At 42.7% G+C, this 20,529-nt stretch overlaps 1 protein-coding gene across 1 annotated transcript in view; it reads left to right on the top strand.

Moving 5' to 3' along the window:
- The first annotated feature begins 377 nt into the window (after nt 1–377).
- RORA (RAR related orphan receptor A) overlaps nt 378–20,529 on the top strand; it is a 94,957-nt gene continuing 74,805 nt past the window's right edge. Inside the window, exon 1 of the mRNA XM_049773667.1 lies at nt 378–550. Coding sequence (XP_049629624.1) covers nt 520–550 — 31 coding nt within the window. The 5' untranslated portion in view covers nt 378–519. The remainder of the gene's footprint in view (nt 551–20,529) is intronic.

The following is a 20,529-nucleotide window of genomic DNA, read 5'->3' as shown; positions in this document are numbered from 1 at the left end:
TGGGGATGCGGGACAGGAGCCCAGGGCAGTGGAGGCGGGTCCGGGACCCGAGGGGATGGCTGGGCTTGAGTAAGGGCCTGCCTGGGTCAGGACTGAAGGATCGGGAGCGCAGGAGAAATGCAGAAGGAGGCAGGCCGGGATGCAGAGCTTCTTGGGGAAAAGAAAAGCCGGGGACTCAGAGCCAAGGCAAGGGAGGCAAGGGTCCGGGATCCCAAGGCCGGGCAGCACCGCACTCACCTGCCCGCGGGCCGGGGCGGGGCTCCGGGGTTCGGGGCGCGGCTGTGGGGCGCGCCCGCCCCCGCCCGCCTTGCACCGCCCGCCCGCCGAGGGAAGCAGGGCGCGGTGTAAACAGAGCGGCGGCCGTGATGTCAGCCGGTCACATGGAGCCTCTTATGGCTCGGGATGGCTCTCGGCGGGCGGGCAGCTGCGGCAGCTGCTGCTGTGGCTCGGGCGGCGGCGCGGGGGCTCCGGGGTCGGACCGCGGCTCTCCCTGCGCTCTCCGAGAGCACCGCGGCTTGAATGATGTATTTTGTGATCGCAGCGATGAAAGGTGAGCGTGGGGGGGTCCCGCGGCGCCGCGAGGGGGGCGGGGGGCGGCGCAGGGGGGCGGGCGGGCGGGCGCGCCTGCCCGAGCGCACGTCCGCGGGTCCCGCCGCGCCCCCCAAAAGGGTTCTGCCACCTCCCGCGGGGGGGGATCGCGGCGCGACCCACCCGGTCCCGGAGCTGGCGGGGCGCGCGGGGCCCACGGGGGCTGCGGGCCAAAAGTTTGCCGAGACTCTGCGCACTTTTGGGGGGGCGCGGTGGGGATCTGAAGAAGTCGGGGTGCAAGGGCCGCTGTCCCTCTTTACCAGGCCCGCTCGGGGAGGCCGGACCGGGCCGGGCCGGGCCGCAGCGGCGCGCGGTTGGCGCTGTCACCCAGGCTCGGCTTTGCGCCCCGGGGCCTGGCGCTCTCCCCGCGCGCAAAGCTTGGCTCGCTTCGGCGGCCTGGCGCCGGGGACGTCCAAGCGTCCATGGGGCCCACGCGGGACGCGCTTTCCCGAGTGGGCGCGCCACGATTCTTGCAAACACACACACACACACACACACACACACACACACACACACACACACACACTCGGGGGCCTCTCCGCACCAGGAGACGCGGGGCGGCCGCTTCTGTCTCCAAAGCGGGACCCACTCCTTGCGCACGGGCCGGTTCCGAAGGTGGGTGTCGGGCCCGGTTCGAAGCTTAAGAAACCCGGCCCGAGCCAAGAAGAGAAGTTGCGAGTTGGAAAGCCAAGTTCCCGAGGCGCGCTCGCGGTGAGCCGCCTAATGCACCCCTGGAGGAGCCTATCGGGGTTCTTTCTCTAGGGGGGACTGGCTGCTGCAGCGGCAGGCGAGCCCCGGGTGGCTTGCGCCCCACCGGCGTCTCTCGCTCCGAGTCCTGCGGGGATCGGAGGCCGCCTGCGGGGTGCGGAGTGAAGTGTGGCTATTGTGGGGGGCTTAAGGGACGACTCGGTTCGGCGGCTCCGGTGCCGCCTCTTTGCGGGTAGATAGATGCCAGGCGCTGGTGGGGAAAAGCAAGCCAGGTTTGGCACCCCCCGGGGACGAAGCCTCCAAAGCCCCGGGGACACCCTGTTTTGGGATCTTTTGGAGACCTCTGAGTTGATTCGAGCCTCCCTATCCCGGGATCGCTGCGATCCGGTCGGGTCGCAGAGACGGAGAAGATTTCCCCGCGGGGATCGACCCTGGAAAGCGCTCACGCCATGGATTTTTGTGCCGAGGCCTGCGAGGCTTGGGTTGGAGAGGGGGTGTCTGGATGTGCAGTTGAGAATGTGAGTTGGAGGCGGCTCCCCCCAGGTTAAAATCCGCCTTCTTGAGACCTCGAAATCATTTTGGTCAAAGAAGAAAAAAAAAGTTGAACATTTTTTTTCTTATGTAAAAGCAAACCGTGCCCCTCCCCTCCTCACCCCCCCCCAAAAAAAAAAACTTTTCATGCTATTTCCTGTGCTGCTGCCTTAATCCTCCAGGAGTAAAAGCTACTCCAATAGCCTGGTCTCGTTACACGGCATTTCTCACACTTTTTTTTTTTTTGCTCTGGAAGTTGTAAAATAAATGTTGCGATCCGGAGATGCCCGAGCTAGTTTCCTAGACGTTTTAATTAGTATATGATCTGTGTACCCTGGGAAGGTTTGGGGGGGGGGGGGAATGACTGAGGTGCAGTTGCCATCAAACCATTTATAAGAGAAATGCATTTTTAATATCTTAATTTTCTATTTATGTCTCCGAGTGCGTAGGCGTTTGGTTTGGTGGTTCTGGCACACGGTGGTTCTGATCGAATCTTGAAAAATCACACCGGCATCAGCCCTCCCCCCCCCCCCAAAGCGCTAGCTCCGCGTTTGTCTTGGGGTGACTGACCTCTGGCTGCCATAAGATAATAGATCCATGTCATAATCTTTCAGAGAAGGAGCTCAGAAGTACTGTCAGTGCAGTGAGTCGAGATATTAGAACATGCCATTCCCAATACCATAGTATTTTATGCTTAATGCAATTATCTTACTTTACTTCAAATTTTAACGGGAGCAAAATAGTTTATGGAACAATGAATAATGCTATGTTTTCATATCAGATTTAAGGAAAGAGGTAACTGCCCCTGAATCATATTAAACATTTCCCTACTCCCTTCATTTTTTAATAGTTAAATCGCTTCTATGTGCAAGATACTTTGTATAATTAGATGCTTTTTAGGCAAAACAGAACCACTCTACAGTATAGCTTTTTGGTATGTGTTAGCATTTGGATTAGGGGAGGAGAGGACAAGCCATCATAAAAGAGAAACATTTTCTTTGTTGTCTGATTTGCTGATTTTTTTTAAACATCGGTAAATCAGGCCTTTTGAACTCATCAAATAAGAAACTCCTTCCTCTACACTACTTGTCAAATAAGTTTAGACTGAAAGGGATTTCGTGCTTAGAAATAATAAATCTTGATTTGAGCAGCTCTAGGTTCCTCCTTCAGGTTCTGTTTTTGTTTCATTAACAACAAAATTCCAGTAGCATTTGGACTACTTCTGGGGTGATAGAAAGAGCCCACAATAACGTTCATAATCATGGGAACACTTGTTAGGCTCATCATAAAAGTGCATTTGCGAAATGGCAGGCTTTAGGTAAGACTGAAAGGAAATATAAGTGTGTCGTTGGCCTCCTGAGAGAGAGAGAGAGAGAGAGAGAGAGAGAGAGAGAGAGAGAGAGAGAGAGAGAGAGAAAAGGAGAGAGGAGAGAGAGGGAGAGAGAAGAAAGAGAAGGAGAGAGGAGAGAGGGTGAGAGAGAAAGAGAGAGAGAGAGAGAGAGAGAGAGAGAGAGAGAGAGAGAGAGAGAGAGAGAGAGAGTATCCCTTTGCTCTGGTCTGGTGCTAAGCCTGCGTCCACCACATACATGAGTTTTTGAGAATGGTGCCAGACTCTTGGGGATTTTTGTTCTAGTACTGGAGATAAAGCCACTGGGGATGGAGTCACCAGGCCATATAGTTCATGTGCTAAATCTTTACTACACTGGAAGAGCTGTTAATGTTGATGATTCCCAACTCTGAGCAAGATGGGTTTGTTTGTTTGTTTGGAAAAGAATTCAGCCTTTCCTGTTAGCAAATGCAATCTGAATTTTATTTTAAGTGCCTTTGCTGGGATTTGAGACCATATTTGGGGGATATTGGATGAGCGGCCATAAGATAGGTTATAGGCTGTATCTGGAGAAGATAAACTTTGCACCAGGTAGCAATGAAAGTCCGTTCTTCTCTGGACAGAGTCTCTCTGAAGCCTGTGGTCCTGCAGAAAAGGATAAGGGGGTAACTCAGAGAGAAAAAAAAAAAAAAGTAAAGTGATTTTTCTGAGCAGCCGCTTGCTTTTATAAATTTCAATCATGCTCTTGAAATGGAGAGTGTTATCGGACTCAGCTCACCCACTCTTCTCTTGAATTGAGTACTGTGTACTTGATCAAGTAACTGTGTTTGAGTAGAAATTGCTCTTTATGTATGTGTAATCGGGTTTCAATCTTCAAGGTGGTCACATACTCGTTAGGATAACTAGTAAATAAATGCCTGAAAACTCCTCGGCTGACTTCCGTTTCTCCATTTCTTCCCCATCAGAGCCCCATGAATCACAATTAAAAAATAGTAAGACCACCTGTATCTGCACCCAGCTACTGAGGAATTTGTCTGGAGCACCTGAGAAATTAATAGTTAGAAATGACATTTCTTGTGAGGAAAAGTTATTGGCTTTGAACTAGACAGACAGACAGATCAATCTACAGAAGAGTCAGATATCTCCTTTCTTAAAACCCTCTTAGTTATTTTAGCAATAACTAAAACCCTTTGTACGGAAGAGATTGTCTAAGAATACTTGAACTCGGAAATTCTTTCAGCAAGCTTTCTTGATGCTGGATTTATAGGGTCATCCAGGCCACCTTTATCTCAAATTTAGTAATTTGGAGGGGGCACACACCTGGCAATGCTTAGGGCTTACTTATGAGCCTACATTCAGGGATCTCTCCCAGCAGAGCTCAGGGGACCTTCTGGGGTGTCGAGATGAAAGCCGGTTGTTAAGCCAGTGCTTAACAAGTGCCTGTACTAACTCTCTGGCCCCTTGTATTTAGTAATTAAAAAAAATAAAAACTAGAAATAGAAACCCAGAGTCCCAGGTACCTACCCTGTGTCTGTTTCTCTAACTTAAAACATTGCTCGGTGAGATTCAATAGGGACAGTCTGAGAATTGTTTCTGTTAGGACTGTATAGGAACACAAGGAGGCACGATAATTTTCTTTAAATCAGTAGAATATTATATCCAGTCAGAAGAGGTCTAAATAAGTTACAGGGTATGATAGTCACTGGCAAAATGTGAGAATGTAGTTGACATAGTTTATTTCTGTGTTTTCTTTGCTAAGGCACCTTTGTTAGCCCCCATGACATGTCTGAAGGAGGTGACAGAGTTCACATCCTTTCTCCTGTTAGTAGACCACATAGAGTTTCTTAGCAGGCTTGCCTGCCATTTCATGGTTAGTTTTTGGGTTGCATAGCCTCTGACATTGACTAGGTAAATTGGGTAAATGAGTCTAAGGGTGATGTGGATATGTTCTGGTTTACAAAATCTCTTACTGTTTAACCTTATTGGAAAGTCACTATAATGTTCTGTTGTGGGTTTCCCATGAAGAAACTGAGGCTAAGGGAGTCACGTGCTATTTCCTAGCTCTTCCAAATGAAAGGTGGGGAAGCCAGAGTGACGGCCTCCCAGTCTCTATATACTGCCTCCACTCAAGAAAGCTGTTAGAATGTCCTGGATATAACTTTGTCTCTGGTTAGTGGAAATTATAACTCTGGCATTTATAAGGGGAAAAAATAGATTCAATTATGTAATGCTTTACTGAGTCTAATATCTTTAAATTACTATTTAATAAAATCAATTTGGTACAAATGGGGTTATTCTTATTTGCTTATCATTAGCTCTCTTCATCCATGGTTTTCATTAAGTCTGCTTGTTAGGAGAGGATCTGGGTGAAATGGAAGAATTATTTTTCCAAAAATTATAGAATGCCATGAGGACCAGCTCACCTGTGCGAACCTCTCTCTATCATGATACAATTGAGGTAGAGATTTAGAGGGTCCGCTTGTCTGTACATAAAGGAAGCATTCATACATGCATCTCCTTATGTTAAAATGCCTTGATGTCACAGGCAACTTACAAATCTTTAGCTCGTGTGTGCTGTCCCAATAATTTCCATGACAATTTTAAGGTTCATAATTATGGACACACTCTTGAGAAATCTATAAACCTATAGTTCTAGAAGTCTTGGTATATCTATAAATCAGACAAGAAGTACAAGTTTCCAGACATTAGCACCAAAGTTCATTTGGTATTAACAATGTTTACTTTCCTGGTATCTGGATTGAGGTGTGTGTGTGTGTGTGTGTGTGTGTGTGTGTGTGTGTGTGTGTGTGTGTGTGTGTGTGTGTGTGTGTATAAATCATTCAGGGCCATGTTCATTTGGTTCTTTGCATGACCTGTGTGCATTTGGTTTTTATCCATGACACTCTTGCCAAATGGTTGTCTGGTTAGTCTTCACCACCTCCGGTAAAGGGGAACTGTCACTATCATGAGAGTTAGCTTGTTTTTATATTAAATTGGGAAGTTTTTGTATCAAGTATAAATCTAATCTCTCCTTTGTACTTTTTGTTCCGTAAGTTTGTAGACTATGTAGCACACGTTAAATCTATCTTTCAAATGAAATATTGTCAGTTATTTGAAGACTCGTTAAAGGACACACGCATCTTTAACCGCTTCATTCTGCTCCTGATCCTCTTTCTTAGTTCGATTCTCCATCAAGGACACTTTATCGAGGCCCTATTGAAATGTTTGGTTAATAAACAAGGACCCAAACTGTTTGTTGGGGGTAGTTTGACTCATCACCCTCCTACGAAGCATAAAGGTTTCAGAATAGTTTTAAATTTTTAAGAAACGTGAGGCTGTCTTGTGACCAATCTTTGTGATATCATTGTGGTTTGTGAGGGGGGTCTTTTGACCCAATTAGTAATCTTGTTAGATGAACTGGAATTGGTTGTTAAAATATTGAGGAATATCAAAGAGACTGCAAAAATATCTTAGGAATATTAGAAGCACTTAAATGATTTTTCATCGCCAAAGCAGTGTCTGATCTGAGATGAGGCTGCCCTCTTGTGGCTGGTTAACCATAGAACTCTCAGCCCGGTCGTGCTGCCAGTGAATTAATTTCCCATCAGGCTAGTGGAGAAAAAGGTCGAAGGTTGAAATTGCTATGATGCCTTCTAAATCAGATTCGAAAATGTAATTCTTGTTTTACGTGCCTATTGAAAACCTATCTGTGAAAGAGATAATGCATTTTAAAATGTGATTAGAAATAAGGGGATTAAAGAATAAAATTGATATGTGAAGTTTAATTTTACTAAATATTAAACTGAAAATGTTAACTGAGATTTTAGTTTATGAATAAAAATGTTTTTTGTTTTGTCTTTTTTTTTTGAGTCACTTTTTTTTTAGTCAATTTTGATCCTGACTGTCTTCAACAATCACTGCTGGCAGTACTTGGGGTACCCTATGCAGTGCTAGAAACTGAAACTGTTGATCACATGCAAGGCAAGCACCACACCCCTGTCCTATCTCTCCCATGCTAGGAGTAACTGACTTTTAAAATGTTTATGTATGTGGAAGTTTTTGTGGATGATATTTCACTCTCAGCAATAGAGCCCATGTCTCAGATGTACAAGGCCTTGAGTTCAAAGTCCAGCACACACACACACACACACACACACACACACACACACACACAAGTTAAAGATAAAACTAACAAACGTGAATGTTTAAAATTCACCCCTTAGTTTCTGATAATGCATGGTTCAATTACTTTGTTTAATGAAGCATATATAGTTGCCAACAAATAATTTATATCACAGTATTTTTTTTAGATAAACTGTATAGAATGGAGTTTGTGTTTGCATGTTTTGTAGTTTTTAGGGAAAATATAATGCACACGAATAATGAGTCCAGTTGTAGTGGTACGCATGTGGAAAGTCTTGAGTCTGGTTTTTGTGTTGGAAATCAGAGAAATAAATATTGATTTTCCTATTTTCCTTAAATATTGTTTCTCACTGCTGCTGCACAGAGGAGTAAGGATGTAAGTGAAATGTCCATGAGTTTGGCATTGCTCCAGAGGTCACGGATGAGATGAGCCATAGCAGCCAGGGTAATAATAATGACAGTCGCACTTGTACCTCCTGGAAAGATGGAACTGCTTCTTTGGGGGGAAACCAAGAAAAAAGGGGTGAAGGAAACCCTGTCCTCTGTTCCTTCCCAGCAGATGGATTAAGTCATAGTTCAGAGGGAATACTTAGGGATTCTTTTCAGATCTTCTCTTGAAACGAACCCTCTTTAAACCCTCCCAAGCTGTTAACTCTTAGACCACATGAAAAATTGACTCTTCAAAGAATGTTCTTTTAATTCTTTTTTTTTGTTTCAAGAGGTTTCTTTTTCTTTTATTTGTTTATCTCACGTCAGATCTTTTGGGTAGAAAGGACTTGTTCAGCAAATAGCAGGGTGGCTGTCTGTGTCTCCTGTGTTCTCTGTAGGGGTGCTAAGAACTTTTCTCCCCACTTGGCCCTTGAGCCACAAACCAGCATCAACCAAAGCACCAAAGTCTTCAGGGCACATAGGCCTGTTTTTCTCTTGAGTTCTGTGCAATTTACAATAAAGGATATTTGATAATGTGTAATGAAATGTTAATATACTTGGGTAAAGCTAATAATTACATTCATTGGAACATGATTTTTACACTACATTTTTATATTAAAATCATTCTTTGCACTACATTTGAACCTAATTTACTTCCAAATAAGCCACGGGTTATTCTAAAATTGTGCTTAAACATGGTTCTGATTTTTCAGACAAGCTTTTTCAACTGGGTCCCTGGTGGACCCTCAGAATATTTCAAGGGAATCACAGAGGAAATATAAGTAAGGGGCCAACGGCACAAAACTAAATAGTCCAGTGATAGAACAGCAGGAATGGAGTGGGCATTATTTCAGGAAGGATACCATGTCAGAGGGAAGATTCACAATGGAAAAGTGTGGAGAAATAACTTGGGAGAACAGCCTCTAACACAATTGACAATTTGGGTCCCTTTGAAGAGCTTGCTTCTTAGAATTATCTCTATTCAGGGTTCCTCCAGGCTCACTCAGTAAAACTTTTCTAAAGCCAGCCAAATATCTAAATTATTAGACATTTAGGGATTCCAGTGCCATTGGTCTTTGTCACCATCATTGTGGTCTATTGAGATCATTGGAGCTTGAATCTGTAAGACCTTCCTGGTTACTGGTAGTTCACACAGACTTGTGAACTTTTCTCTGGTCTAACTTCCTTTTGCTTATGAGGAAAGTGAAGAGCAAAAAGGCCAGCAATAAAGGGACAGGGATGCAATTAATGGAAGAGGTGCCCAAACAAAAGGAAGTTCCACCATTGTTCAGATGTTATCAGCACCCTCGAGATTTCCATCTAGGCCTCACTATTGACCAAGCTGATTGGGGAAGCAGGTAGACTTCCGATACTTTACCCTAAATAGCTTAATCAGAAGAGCTTGTTTGTGTTGAAGGTGTCGGTACATTTTGGAGAACATGTACCTTTTCTGCAGAAATTTTGCTGGGGCTATCTAACCTTGCTGCTCTCCCTTTCCCCTCAGGCTTGGATAGAATATAGGGGTAGGCTTAGAACTGTGCCCCAAGAGTCAAGAGGCACCATAATGGAAAAAGGTATCTTCTTGGTTGGTTTGTCACCAACCAAGTACAAATTCTAGAGCCCCACAAGCCCTTGGATTTCCTTGTGGAAGAACAAGTGTCTGTGGTGCTGAACACCAGACCTATACCTGCCCCCTGACCAGAACTCCAAAGTGGCAAGAGTACAAGCATGGCCCTTATACAGTTTAGATTCCAGGCTGGTGAAACATGAATAGGAAGATGCCCTCACACTGATCTCCTTCTTTACAACATGGCCTCGCACTCTCCCTCACTGAGGCAGCTGCTTTGCTAGTCCCTGTGGACAAGCTAATAGAGTTGGCTGGGCCTCTGATCTCTCTGATGGTATGTACTGGTAGAGGAAGAAGATGATACTTAATGCACTTGAGTGAGACAGAGTGACAGAGGAAAACCAGTACAGTGGCCTCAGGGATGCAGCTCAGGGAACAGAATCCAAGGAAAGTTTCCATTCTAGGAAGCTTGGGAGCGGGGAGTGAAGAACCATGCTATCAGTTCTCCACTTTGCCTTGAATTCTTCTGAGTGCTTCATCAGAACCCGAAAGCTTCTCTCCTGGGCCTCATATCACTTGTCAGAGAGCTCTTTAAGAATTAGAAGGTAGTGGTTCTTTTTGCTTGTTTGTTTGTGTGGCCATACCTAGTGATATTCAAGAGTTACTCCTGACTCTGTACTCAGGTTTTAAACTCCCAGCCATGCTCAGAGGACTATATTAGATTCCGGAGGTCAAACCCAGGTGGTGGTTCTTTCTAAACTGCCCAGAGGATTCTGTGGAGAAACCCCTCACCCCCTTACTTCATATATGAGTCATCTAGCCCCATTGCAGGAACTTTTGATAGGCAGATGGAAACCCCCACTGGGGTGTGGAGGGAGAACTGAGTTCTCCTTCCAGAGCTGCTCTTTTGCTTTCCCCATGGCAATATTCGAGGGTGGGCCCCAGAGTTATCTAGTGCCTCATTCACCCTTCCCACCGCATGACCACATTTCTGGTAGAACAGAATGATAGTCTGGTGTCTGTATTGAAACTTAGAGGAAATTCTATCAATACCTTCTGTTCTCTAAAGTTGCTCTCTCAACTCCACACCCTCAGTTGTCATGGATGTCTCAGCATTGTTCCTTTTGGAAATGAAAATTTAATGTAGTTGTTAGGAAAAATGAAGTAATGAAATTTACATATACATGGATTGATATGGAGACTATTTTGCTGAGGAAAATGAGTCAGAGGGAGGGGGATAGATCACATCCATCTGTGAGTTGTGTTTTTTCTTTTTTAAAGATAGTATGGCAATAATATCCATAGACAAGAGAAGAAGGCCAGAGGGACCAATCCATGATAGGAAGCTTGCTCCGAGGAGTGGGGGAATACAGGAAATGTGTTCTGGTGAAGGGATTGGTGTTAAAAATTGTATGACTGAAACTCAATTATGGACAACTTTGTAACTACATCTCATAATAATTCAAATAAAGAATTTATTTATTAAAAAGGAAGTTTAACAGAAAATAGTGATTATTTCTTTGTTAACAATATTTAAATTGGAGAATGATCTAACTTATTTAATATTAATAATAAATATGCCTAGACTTAGTGCTGGCAAATTACAGTCATACCTTAGTCATCAAAATTTAGTCCAAAGTTGTTTTCACTTGTGATGCTTACACTGGAAGCAAGAAAGTTGGGGATGAGGGGCAGGGAAGTTGCTAAAGAAAGAAAATCTTCCAATAGGCTTCACCATGGCACACGGCCATCATTTTATTCCTTATCATATATCCCAGGTCAGAGAGCCCAAGATACCCGTCTTTCCTGGTATTTTGTTTATGTGGTAATAGCACACAGAAACTGTATCTTTGGTGCTGCCAGCTTTTAAAAGGGAAGTGCAGAACTAAGTTCTTTGATGAAATATATTATTGTTCTTCCTCATTTGAAACCTGGTATCTCTAAGAAATAGGGTTTCATTGAAACACTTATTCGGAAACCTAACAGTTCATTATAAACCAGCATGGTGTGATGTTAAGTACTTAACTTTCCTTTTTTTTTTTTTTTTTTTTTGCTTCAAATTTCCCAGTGGTGTTTAATAATATTTAGCAGTTCCAAAAAGGAACTGCTAGAAGAGTTTGAAAAAAAATCTAGTGGGAACTGTGTCCTTTTCAACAGAGACTTTTAAAGATGAGTAATTGTACATTTTGCATGTATGCAAGTAAGAAATAACACACATAATACACTTGTCTACATGCTTTTGATACAGTTATAAGGAACCATTTTCTCTATCTAAAGTTACATCTATAGCAACAGTTTCTAGAAAAGGCACAGTTCAGAATATTATATGGATACTTGACTTGCATGTGACTAACCCAGGTTTGATCCCTGGCACCCCAGATTATTCTCCAGTCCTGCCAGAGGTGATCCCCAGGTGAAGAGACAAGAGTTGGCACAGCCAGAGATGGTCAAAAACATAAATAGAAAAGATATGGTTTGATATTGTTTAATTAGTTGACAAAAATCTGTTTCCAAAGCAATGTCTCTATGACAAGCAAAACAATGTAGAACAGAAGTGTTCTGTTTCCACAATTGCAGAGAAGCAAAGTTGTTTTAAGATGAGTTAAAACGTCTCAGAGCTTTGGCAGACTTTCCGTACCTACCCCTGCTGCTGCTGCTGCTGCTGCTGCATTCGGAATCTCTTTTAAAGTGCCTTGAAAGTTTTATGTGATTTCAATGGCTGCTTGGGGAAAATATTGGCCAAACTCCTCATTTTTGACTGTGAGGATGGCCTGTGTGTTTTCAGAATGTTTTCTTTTGCTAGAAATGTGTTTTGCACCCAGGCTTCTCATGTTGAAGGTTGGTTACCAACCATCTGATGACGCCTGAGGGTGTTTACAGAAAATGTGGGTGCTTTAGTTCTGTTTGAGCTTAGCCTTCCTCCCCCTCCCCACAGTGTGGTAATCAGCAGGAATGTAAAAACATGTATTTAAAAACTGATGCTTGTAAAAGAGGTGCGGTAAAGAAACATGGTTGTTCAGATGTAGGAAGTGACTGACAGCTCTTCTTGTAGGCATGCTAGTAACAATCAAGTCTCCCAAGTTCAACATCAAACCCATCATAGCCTATACTCCACCAGTGACTTGCACATCAAAGAAGGCGCGAGACAAAGGAAGTGCTGGAGGTAGGTTCTGCCTCCTGGCCAATGCAGGTGGAGGGCTTCCCGAGCTATTTTTTGTGAATGCAAAGCAATTTTTTGCAGATCAGTGTCTTCAATTTATTAAATGACCAGAAATAGATGTGCAGAGCAAATGAAGCCAGTAAGAGCTCCGCACCATTTTTCATTCAGTTGGGAAGGATTCATTGCAGTTCTCTCTGTTTTCCTTAAGTAGAAAATTCTGTTTTGTATCAGTGTGGGCAGCTCTAAATTCATCAGCTATATTACAGGGAATTATTCTGGAAATAAAAAAAATGTAAATTGGAGACTTGGTTGTTTTGAATTATTCTGGAGAACAGAAAACTGGACATAAGCTCATAGAGTTAGGATTGTCTTTCTCAGTCTCTTGCTCTTTAGCTTCCTTTTCAACTTTTTCAAATGAACCTTGTGGGTGGATTTTTGCTGAATCAGGTATGTATTACTTAACAGGTGTGTATGATAATGAAGTTTAGACCAGTTAAACCGGCTCATAATTAATCACCAGATCTGTGCTTCAGTTCTAACTCAAACCGAATATACTCAGAAAGCCAGGAGTAACAAAGAAAGAAGAGTCTGAGTTTGACTCCCGCCCTCCTTATGATATTAAGTAAAATATAAAATTAATCATGCAGGTATTCTGGGTGGGTTGAAATCATGTAGTGTGTTTTTTTTCCCCTCGCTTGCCTTTGAAACTTGAAATTCTTTTATAGTTCATCTTCAGTAATGTACTCATTTTTAAATGCTATTGAAAAATAGTAGTGCTCTGTGTAGTCATTAATAAATACAAAGCAGCTTTCTCTAGGCTCTAGGGAGACCTAACAAACACAAAGTGTGTTACTAATTGATGCTGTACTAAGCTGCCAAAAGTAGTGCATCAGTAAACAGAAGTTAGAAAGCAAGAAGTTAAAGAACTATAGGGGATTATGTAGACATCAAGGGCTGGAAATTATAATAAGGCCTCTTTAGGTGAGCATTAATTTGCATTTGGCTGAATTAGGACACCCAATTATTTCTGAAGACACTACTAAAGAGTTCGTCCCAAATAGCCTCAAAGTGAAAGGTTGGGAGGGTGGGAGTTCGATAGGGTGAAGGGGAAACAGTCAGGTCTCTAATTCTTATGGCCTTGTTGCTTTCCTCCACAGCTCTCATAGTCATGGAGGGAACTGCTGACGAAATTAAGAGTAATACAGTTTCTTTGTTCTAGACACAATTGGTACTGGATTATCGCGATGGAATTCTTTTTTTAAGTAGGGAGGGCATGAGAGTGGAGAAGGAATAAGTCCTTTAAATCTTCCTGACGTGAAGCCAACAATGACAGGAGCACTGAGCAGCTTAGACTGTGGGTTTATAATAACTCTCGGCTGCAGCTATGGCCTTCAATATATGAACCATGAACACTGCTGATGGTTTCTGTGTCCCTTTCACAGGTTCCAGGAGACAAAATGCATGTGTCAAAACAACACGAAAACAGTATTTGCCCTTTTCACCATACTGTTCATTTGCATGAATAGTGCCAAAGCATGGGTGGGTAAAATTTGGAGCAGCTTTGTCGTGGTCCAAACTGTGACCCCAACCTGTCCCAGTCAATGCTCTGTTCATCATGCCTGTGATAGCTTGCTGCTACAAACACATTGTCAGGTTCACTTGAGAATGTCTTTGATGAAGCAGTAAAAATTATGATGTTTATTAAATTTTGACCCTGGAGTCCAAGTCTTTTTAATATTCTTTATGAAAAACCGGGAAGTGCATATAAAGCACACCAAGCACTTTTGTTCCCCACCGAAGTCAGAGGTTTATCTCCCAGGACCAACATTTGTTGCCAGAGTTTGACTTCAGAGCTGAACTCACTGCTTTTTTAAATGGAATACCATTTGACTCATGCTAATGGCTGCCAATGGTTACTCAGACTGAGGTTTCTGCCATCCACTTTCTCAAAAATGAACCAAGATAGCATGTCTTTCCCAGAAAAAAAAAAAATGACTGGTAACAGACAGTGCCAGTAATTTCAGGCTTTTCAAACAAATATTAGAATTCTGCCATCCTCTTATTCAATACTCCGAATTTGACAGTTCTAATACTTACTGACTTGACTGATGATGTCAGTGGATATATTAATCAATGTGATCATAGAAAGACACACTTGGTCATGAAGTATGTCAACATCAGGAAGTTGTATTTAGCAGCATTAAGTACAAAAAGTTACTGATGATGGGTTTCAAGTTCCAGAGTTTCAGTTGTTAGGAAACAGCTAGTTATAAAATGTAGGTGTAATATCAAGGAAATACACCCAGATTATCCAAAAAGGGTTATTAAAATACTCAGCTCCTTGCCTTGTGAATTTGCCTTGTGAATTTCCACCAAAACAGCATAGTATATTAAAGTAAAAACACATATGAGATTTCAACTATTTTCCATTAAGCCAGAGATCAAAGACATATGTAGAAATGTAAAAAGGAGACATTATTTTCACCAAAAAAAAATGGATTTAAGTATGTGTTGCCTGGGTACATGGTACCTGAGCACATGTCACATCTCCCCTCTTCAAATGTGGATTTTCATTCTTTCCTATTTTCAGGCTGTGCTGTGTGTGTGATCAACCTTTGGAAAAGCCTGTGCTCTCTCTTGAACTCATTACTCTTTATTCTCTCTTTCTTATTCTCTCCCCTCCCCTTTCTCACTATCTCCAAATAAAATCTGTTTGTATTTCACTACTGTCTCCCCCTGAAATTCTTTTCTGTAAGGTATGGCAGAAAGATCAGAGCAGGGTCTAGGACAGACTATGTTTGTTGTTGTTATTGTCACTGCAAGGCCCACAGTCCTAGATCTTTCCCTGGGTAGCAGATATGAGTAGAGAGGAAGCTGCAGATTCCCTTCTAGGGGCTGCCACCTCTCACTTTATATAAGTCACCTGGGAACTTCCAGGCATCAAAAGCAATGAAATAGTTTTTTTGTTAAAGTCAAACATTTGCAAGTTATTTTTAAGAATAATAATATTTCAAAAGGTAACTAGTTTAATGTGGATAAATATATAATATATATTTATATTATAATCTTTAGAGTCTTAGTGTTGGAGTTAAGAATAAAATTAGTAATTTAGTGCTTATATTATCTTAATTTTAGACAATTTCTTTTTCAGATATTGCCAAACTCTGAAAAATAAAGTAAAAATTTTCTATTAAAATTTTTTTGGAAAATGTATTACTTTTTACCAAAAAATTACTTTAAGTTAATATTTCTAAATGCTCTGAGTTTTATTTTTTAGTAATGTTAAGTATAAAGCACATGAAAGAAAAATGCCTTTTGCATTTTAAGGACTGTAAAATAATTCAGACATCCCAAATGGCTAATAACTACTGCTCTGCGATTTACCTCGGAAGATATAGAAAATTTTATGACAATATTCAGGAACTCTAGATTGAGATGGATTTCTCAGATAAGCCATTAATAAAAGCCATGTTAAACAAAACACTTGTTGATATGAATTCAGTAATAGATTTTTCTCATCCCTGTTCTTTGTATAATATCTACATCTCCAGTGCCCATGGAATATCATCATTGTTGATGCTACATTTTCTGATGTTTTCTTTTTTAATTCTTTTTTTATAATTTTCACTTATTGATGTTTTCTTCTTCGCTATAGCAGAGATTTGACATAAAACTATGGTTTAAGAGGACGATAGTTTATCTAATTATCTGCAGCCTACTTGAGGCAAAAACAGTAGTAAATTACTCCTGTCTTTTTCACTTGTACTTGCACTGGGGAAAGGGGGAGATTTGTGTTTGATTAATACTTCTACTAGTGCTATGCCAGCTCCCAACAGATGTGAGCTCTTGTCATGCATGTGGGCACTTAGGGATTTTGTCACTATGTGCAAACCTTGCTAGGTTCACCTCCTTCTAGAGGGAAAACAGTGAGTGATGGCTGGAGGGAATGCAGAAGTCTGGGCCACACTTACCATACCCTTCCCCACATCTGTTCCATCACAATCATTAAATGGCCATGAGGCCAACCTTCTCTGAAAATTCTTGTGAAAAAATTCAATTCAGTTTAGAAAGCAATGCCCAATTCTTTGTCCTTCATTTTATAATCAGCTTGTTGGCATCTGCAGAGAGATTTGGACCTGAGTCTGCACTCTCACTCTCAGCCTCTTTGATATCCTGTGTGTATGTGTGGTTGTGTGTATGTGTGGTTGTGTGTGTGTGTGTGTGGTTGTGTGTATGTGAGAGAGAGGGGTTGGGAGTGCATTGCCTGGCTTCCATTTGGTTTCCTATCAACACTCTGTGAGTAAGGAACACATGCCTTCTGCCACAGTCTACTTTTCTGGGGTCTTCGTCTCAGTTCTTTTAACCATGAAAGGACTTGGTATCCCTAAAACAGGGTGGCTTTAAAGTTTCAGGAAATGGAGTCACTTTCCTGGCATACTACTGTATATTGGCTAGTGAAAGGTCCAGGCTGATACCCACACACTATGTAAACAAGAGTTTGTATAGAGCCTTTAACTAATCAGCCAAAAAAGGAAAAACAATCTTGTGTATCTACCCAAATCAGAAAGGTTGAGGGGAGCAAGATGGACTACTTTGAAAACAAGTTGCATTGATGATGTGGGGGACAGATGAGAGTAGAAAAGAAGGAAGCAAAGATAGCATGGGCTGGCCCTTTCTGAAAAGGGTTTGAGAAATACCTCTGTGCCCACGCAGGATCAAAAAGAAAATAGAACCTTTTCCCAATTTCCAAGTTAATTATCCTCTTTGAAGTAAAATGGTTCATTGTAGGTATTGCTATTTTCTCACATTTCTAGCACTTTCTTATGAACAGAACTTAAAATAATACGTCTGTGCATTAGGTTCTGAATCTCCCATTGATTCTGAGCCAAAGAAAATTATTTTAAAACCAAGGGTATTTTCTCCCTCAATCTGAGAGTTCACCATGTGAAAAATTCATCAGGCTTACATTTAAGATTGGAGCCTATTGCTGTATGTACACTGCACTTGGACAAAAGGCTTACCAAAAAGATTACTAAATTAACATTGTAAAGACAAAGACATTCTAGTAGTTGGTTTCTGGGGAGGGAGCTCCCCAGTTGTGCTCCAGAGGCTGGACATTCATCCCTTGGTACTCTGCTGTGTGGGCCAGATGGGTCAGTAGGAGAACCCAGATGTACAGCAAGGGATCTCATGAGCACTGCATTGTCAGCAGTAAGGACCATCAGCATCTGGATTTGAATTTAGGGCCTCTCTGCTAGACCCGCAATCCAATCATGCTCCATCTTCCTGACCAGTGAGGACCTTCTGTAAGCAAAACACACTTTGTACAGAAAATATCCTGAAGCCTCGAGTCTTTGGAATTTTTCTCTCTGTCAAGGATTGAATGTTTTGCTAATTGTCAATGGAGCCTGTCACCTCCAAAAGAAAGGCACAGGTGCATGTCTTGAAGTATGTGTAGATCCATGACATGCCAGTTGCTAGCAACCTCCACCTTCTCTTTCTTCCTGGCTGGTTTGCTTTGTTTGGGGGTTGCTGTTGTTTTCTGCGTCATGTTGGCTATTGAATGGGCCACGAAGAAGGAAGAAAGGAGAAAGTGACTCAGAGGTCCCACTAGTTGTGATTAGTAGGAGCTTCTTTGAAGATTCTATGCTCTCAATTCACTTACACAGGGGCAGAGGGAAGAGAAATTTGGAATGTATTTCTCATTATATGGCACCAAAGGCTCCAGAACCTGTACTACTGAACCCTGTTACTGCAGCCTGTTCTGGATCTCTAAACCATACATTTTTTAGTACACTTGGTCTGAACCAAGACAATGGAATGAATGCAATAGATCAATGACTAGCATATCTATGGGACTTTTTTTTCCAGGGGGTCATACCCAGTGATGCTCAAGTGTTACTCCTGGCTCTGTATTCAGGAATTACTCCTGGAAGTTTTCAGGGAACCATATGGAGTGCTGGGGATCAAATATGGATCAGCTTTATGCAAGGCAAATGCCCTACTCTTGTACAACACTCTGGCCTAACCATAGAACCCTTTTATATACTTCTCACAGAGAGACCATAGATTGAAATTTGGAGCTGGAATACAACAGACATGGAGCTGCTGGCCAACCCTGTCTGTCTCCTCCAGGCAAGCTTCCTCCTATTCCACCCTGGCTACTTGGACCTCTCACCTGCATAGAAACACACAATCTGCCTGGCACTGGGAGTCTCTAAGCAGATGGGGTAGAGTCCCTTTCAGAACCCTCCAATGGCATGGACCAGGCAGGCACAAACAGGCTTTTAGTGGGCATCTACTATGTGTCAGGCACTGAACAGGCCCTAAACCAGAGAGGACATGGGCTGGTACAGGTCTTCATGGACCTGCCAGGCCAGTGCAGACTAGGGTAGAAATGAGATCATGCTACAGTGAGAGTGACAGACTGGGCTATGGGACTGTGTACAGGACTGACTCCTGACAAGAATCACTCCTGACAGAGCTCAAGAAACCATCTACTATGCTAGGGACAAACCCCAAGTTGTATGCAAAGTAAGGGCCTTACCCACTGTACTATCTCTCTGGCCCCAAGAACAACTTTTTTCTTTTTTTTTTTTTGAGGTAAAAAAGAGGAAAGCAGTGCATAGCATTAGGGAGATTTCAGGTTGTCCTTTCTGCTGAAGGCAACGAACGGAAAGCACTGAGGAAGGTAACCCACCATTTACAAGGCACACCAGATCATTAAAAACAGTCAGATTTCCTCCTATCCCTCTTTCCTCAATCATTTCAGAAGAAAACAGAATAGCTTTACGCAGCTTTTGGGTTTTTCTGTTCAGGCACTTTGGCCCTCACATGCTGCTGAGGAGAGATGAAAGGCAGGCACCACGAGATTCCTTTGGCGGGCTCTTTGCACTTTGCTTGCTATAAATTGTTTCCAGGGATTTCATTATGATGTTGCTAATATGAACAGGGCCCTGGCGTTTTTGACTTGCACTGCCAGGAGGAGGGAAAACAAGTTTTTGCCATACTGTGTCACTGCTCAGTCACACTGTTCACAAGAGGAGGGCCCTGAAAGGCAGGAGGAGTGAGTCTTTGATACTCAGAACTCTGGGCTTATTGGTGCTAGGAACGAGCACTCGCTCAAATTAAAGGTTGGCACAGGCTTTTAAGTATGGACTATGGCACAGAAAAGTTCAGCCCCATCTTGCACATAGTCAAAAAGACAGTCCCAGCTAGGTGCATGTTATTATTAGGAAATGATTATACCAGAAACTGTTGTTTGCATCTAGTTGTTGGAGCACACATTTATTCAAGGTGTGCTTGGCGATTTAATAACTTTGTCAGGACGAAGACCAGACCAGGAAGAAGGAAGGATCATTGCCAGCTGCCCCTTGGTCATTGTTGCTTTGAGTATTCTCCATAACATTTGGCATTTGGCAGGTTTATTCTGAATGGAGGGGATATGACTAACTCATCTTCTAACCAGTTGCTTCTCTCTCTCTCAGCTCACATCTGCCTTTGTAGAGCAAAGGATGTGTTTTCAGGATTAAATGAGATAATACATTTAGGGTGCCTAGCCTTTCATTAGTATTTCATAAGTGTAGCCTTACTGTTGTTTATGGAGTTTTTTGGGGGGAAGGTGGCACTTCTAGTAAATCTAAGGGACTATCCCAGCTCAGTTCTTAGGGGACCATGCAGTGCCAGGGTTTGAATCAAACATGAAGAGCTTCCCACATGAAGAGCCTGAATTTCAGCCTTTTGAGCTATCCCTCTGGCTCTATGTATGCATATGGTGTCTGTGTGTGTGTGTGTGTGTGTGTGTGTGTGTGTGTGCGCGCGTGTGCGCTTATATATGTGTGTATTTTAATGGTGGGAGAGAGAAGGTTTCCATGTCATTCTGTGTGCCTGGCTGTCAGTGAGAAAGGCTGACAGCCAGCTGTCTTCTCTCTAGAGTATTTGTGACTCATAATCACTTTAGATTCTGTTTCCTTGTTTCTTGTGGTTAGATGGGCCCCGATGGTTCCAGAACCTGGGAAGTGGGAGAGGCCACTTACACTTGAATTTCAAGTTTGTTGTGGGATTGGTTTTTCATGG

This window comes from Suncus etruscus, chromosome 5 (assembly GCF_024139225.1).
Source record: "Suncus etruscus isolate mSunEtr1 chromosome 5, mSunEtr1.pri.cur, whole genome shotgun sequence".
NCBI classification, from domain to species: Eukaryota; Metazoa; Chordata; class Mammalia; order Eulipotyphla; family Soricidae; genus Suncus; species Suncus etruscus.
The sequence above is the reverse complement of the archived record's forward strand: the minus strand, read 5'-3'. Positions and strand labels throughout refer to the sequence as shown.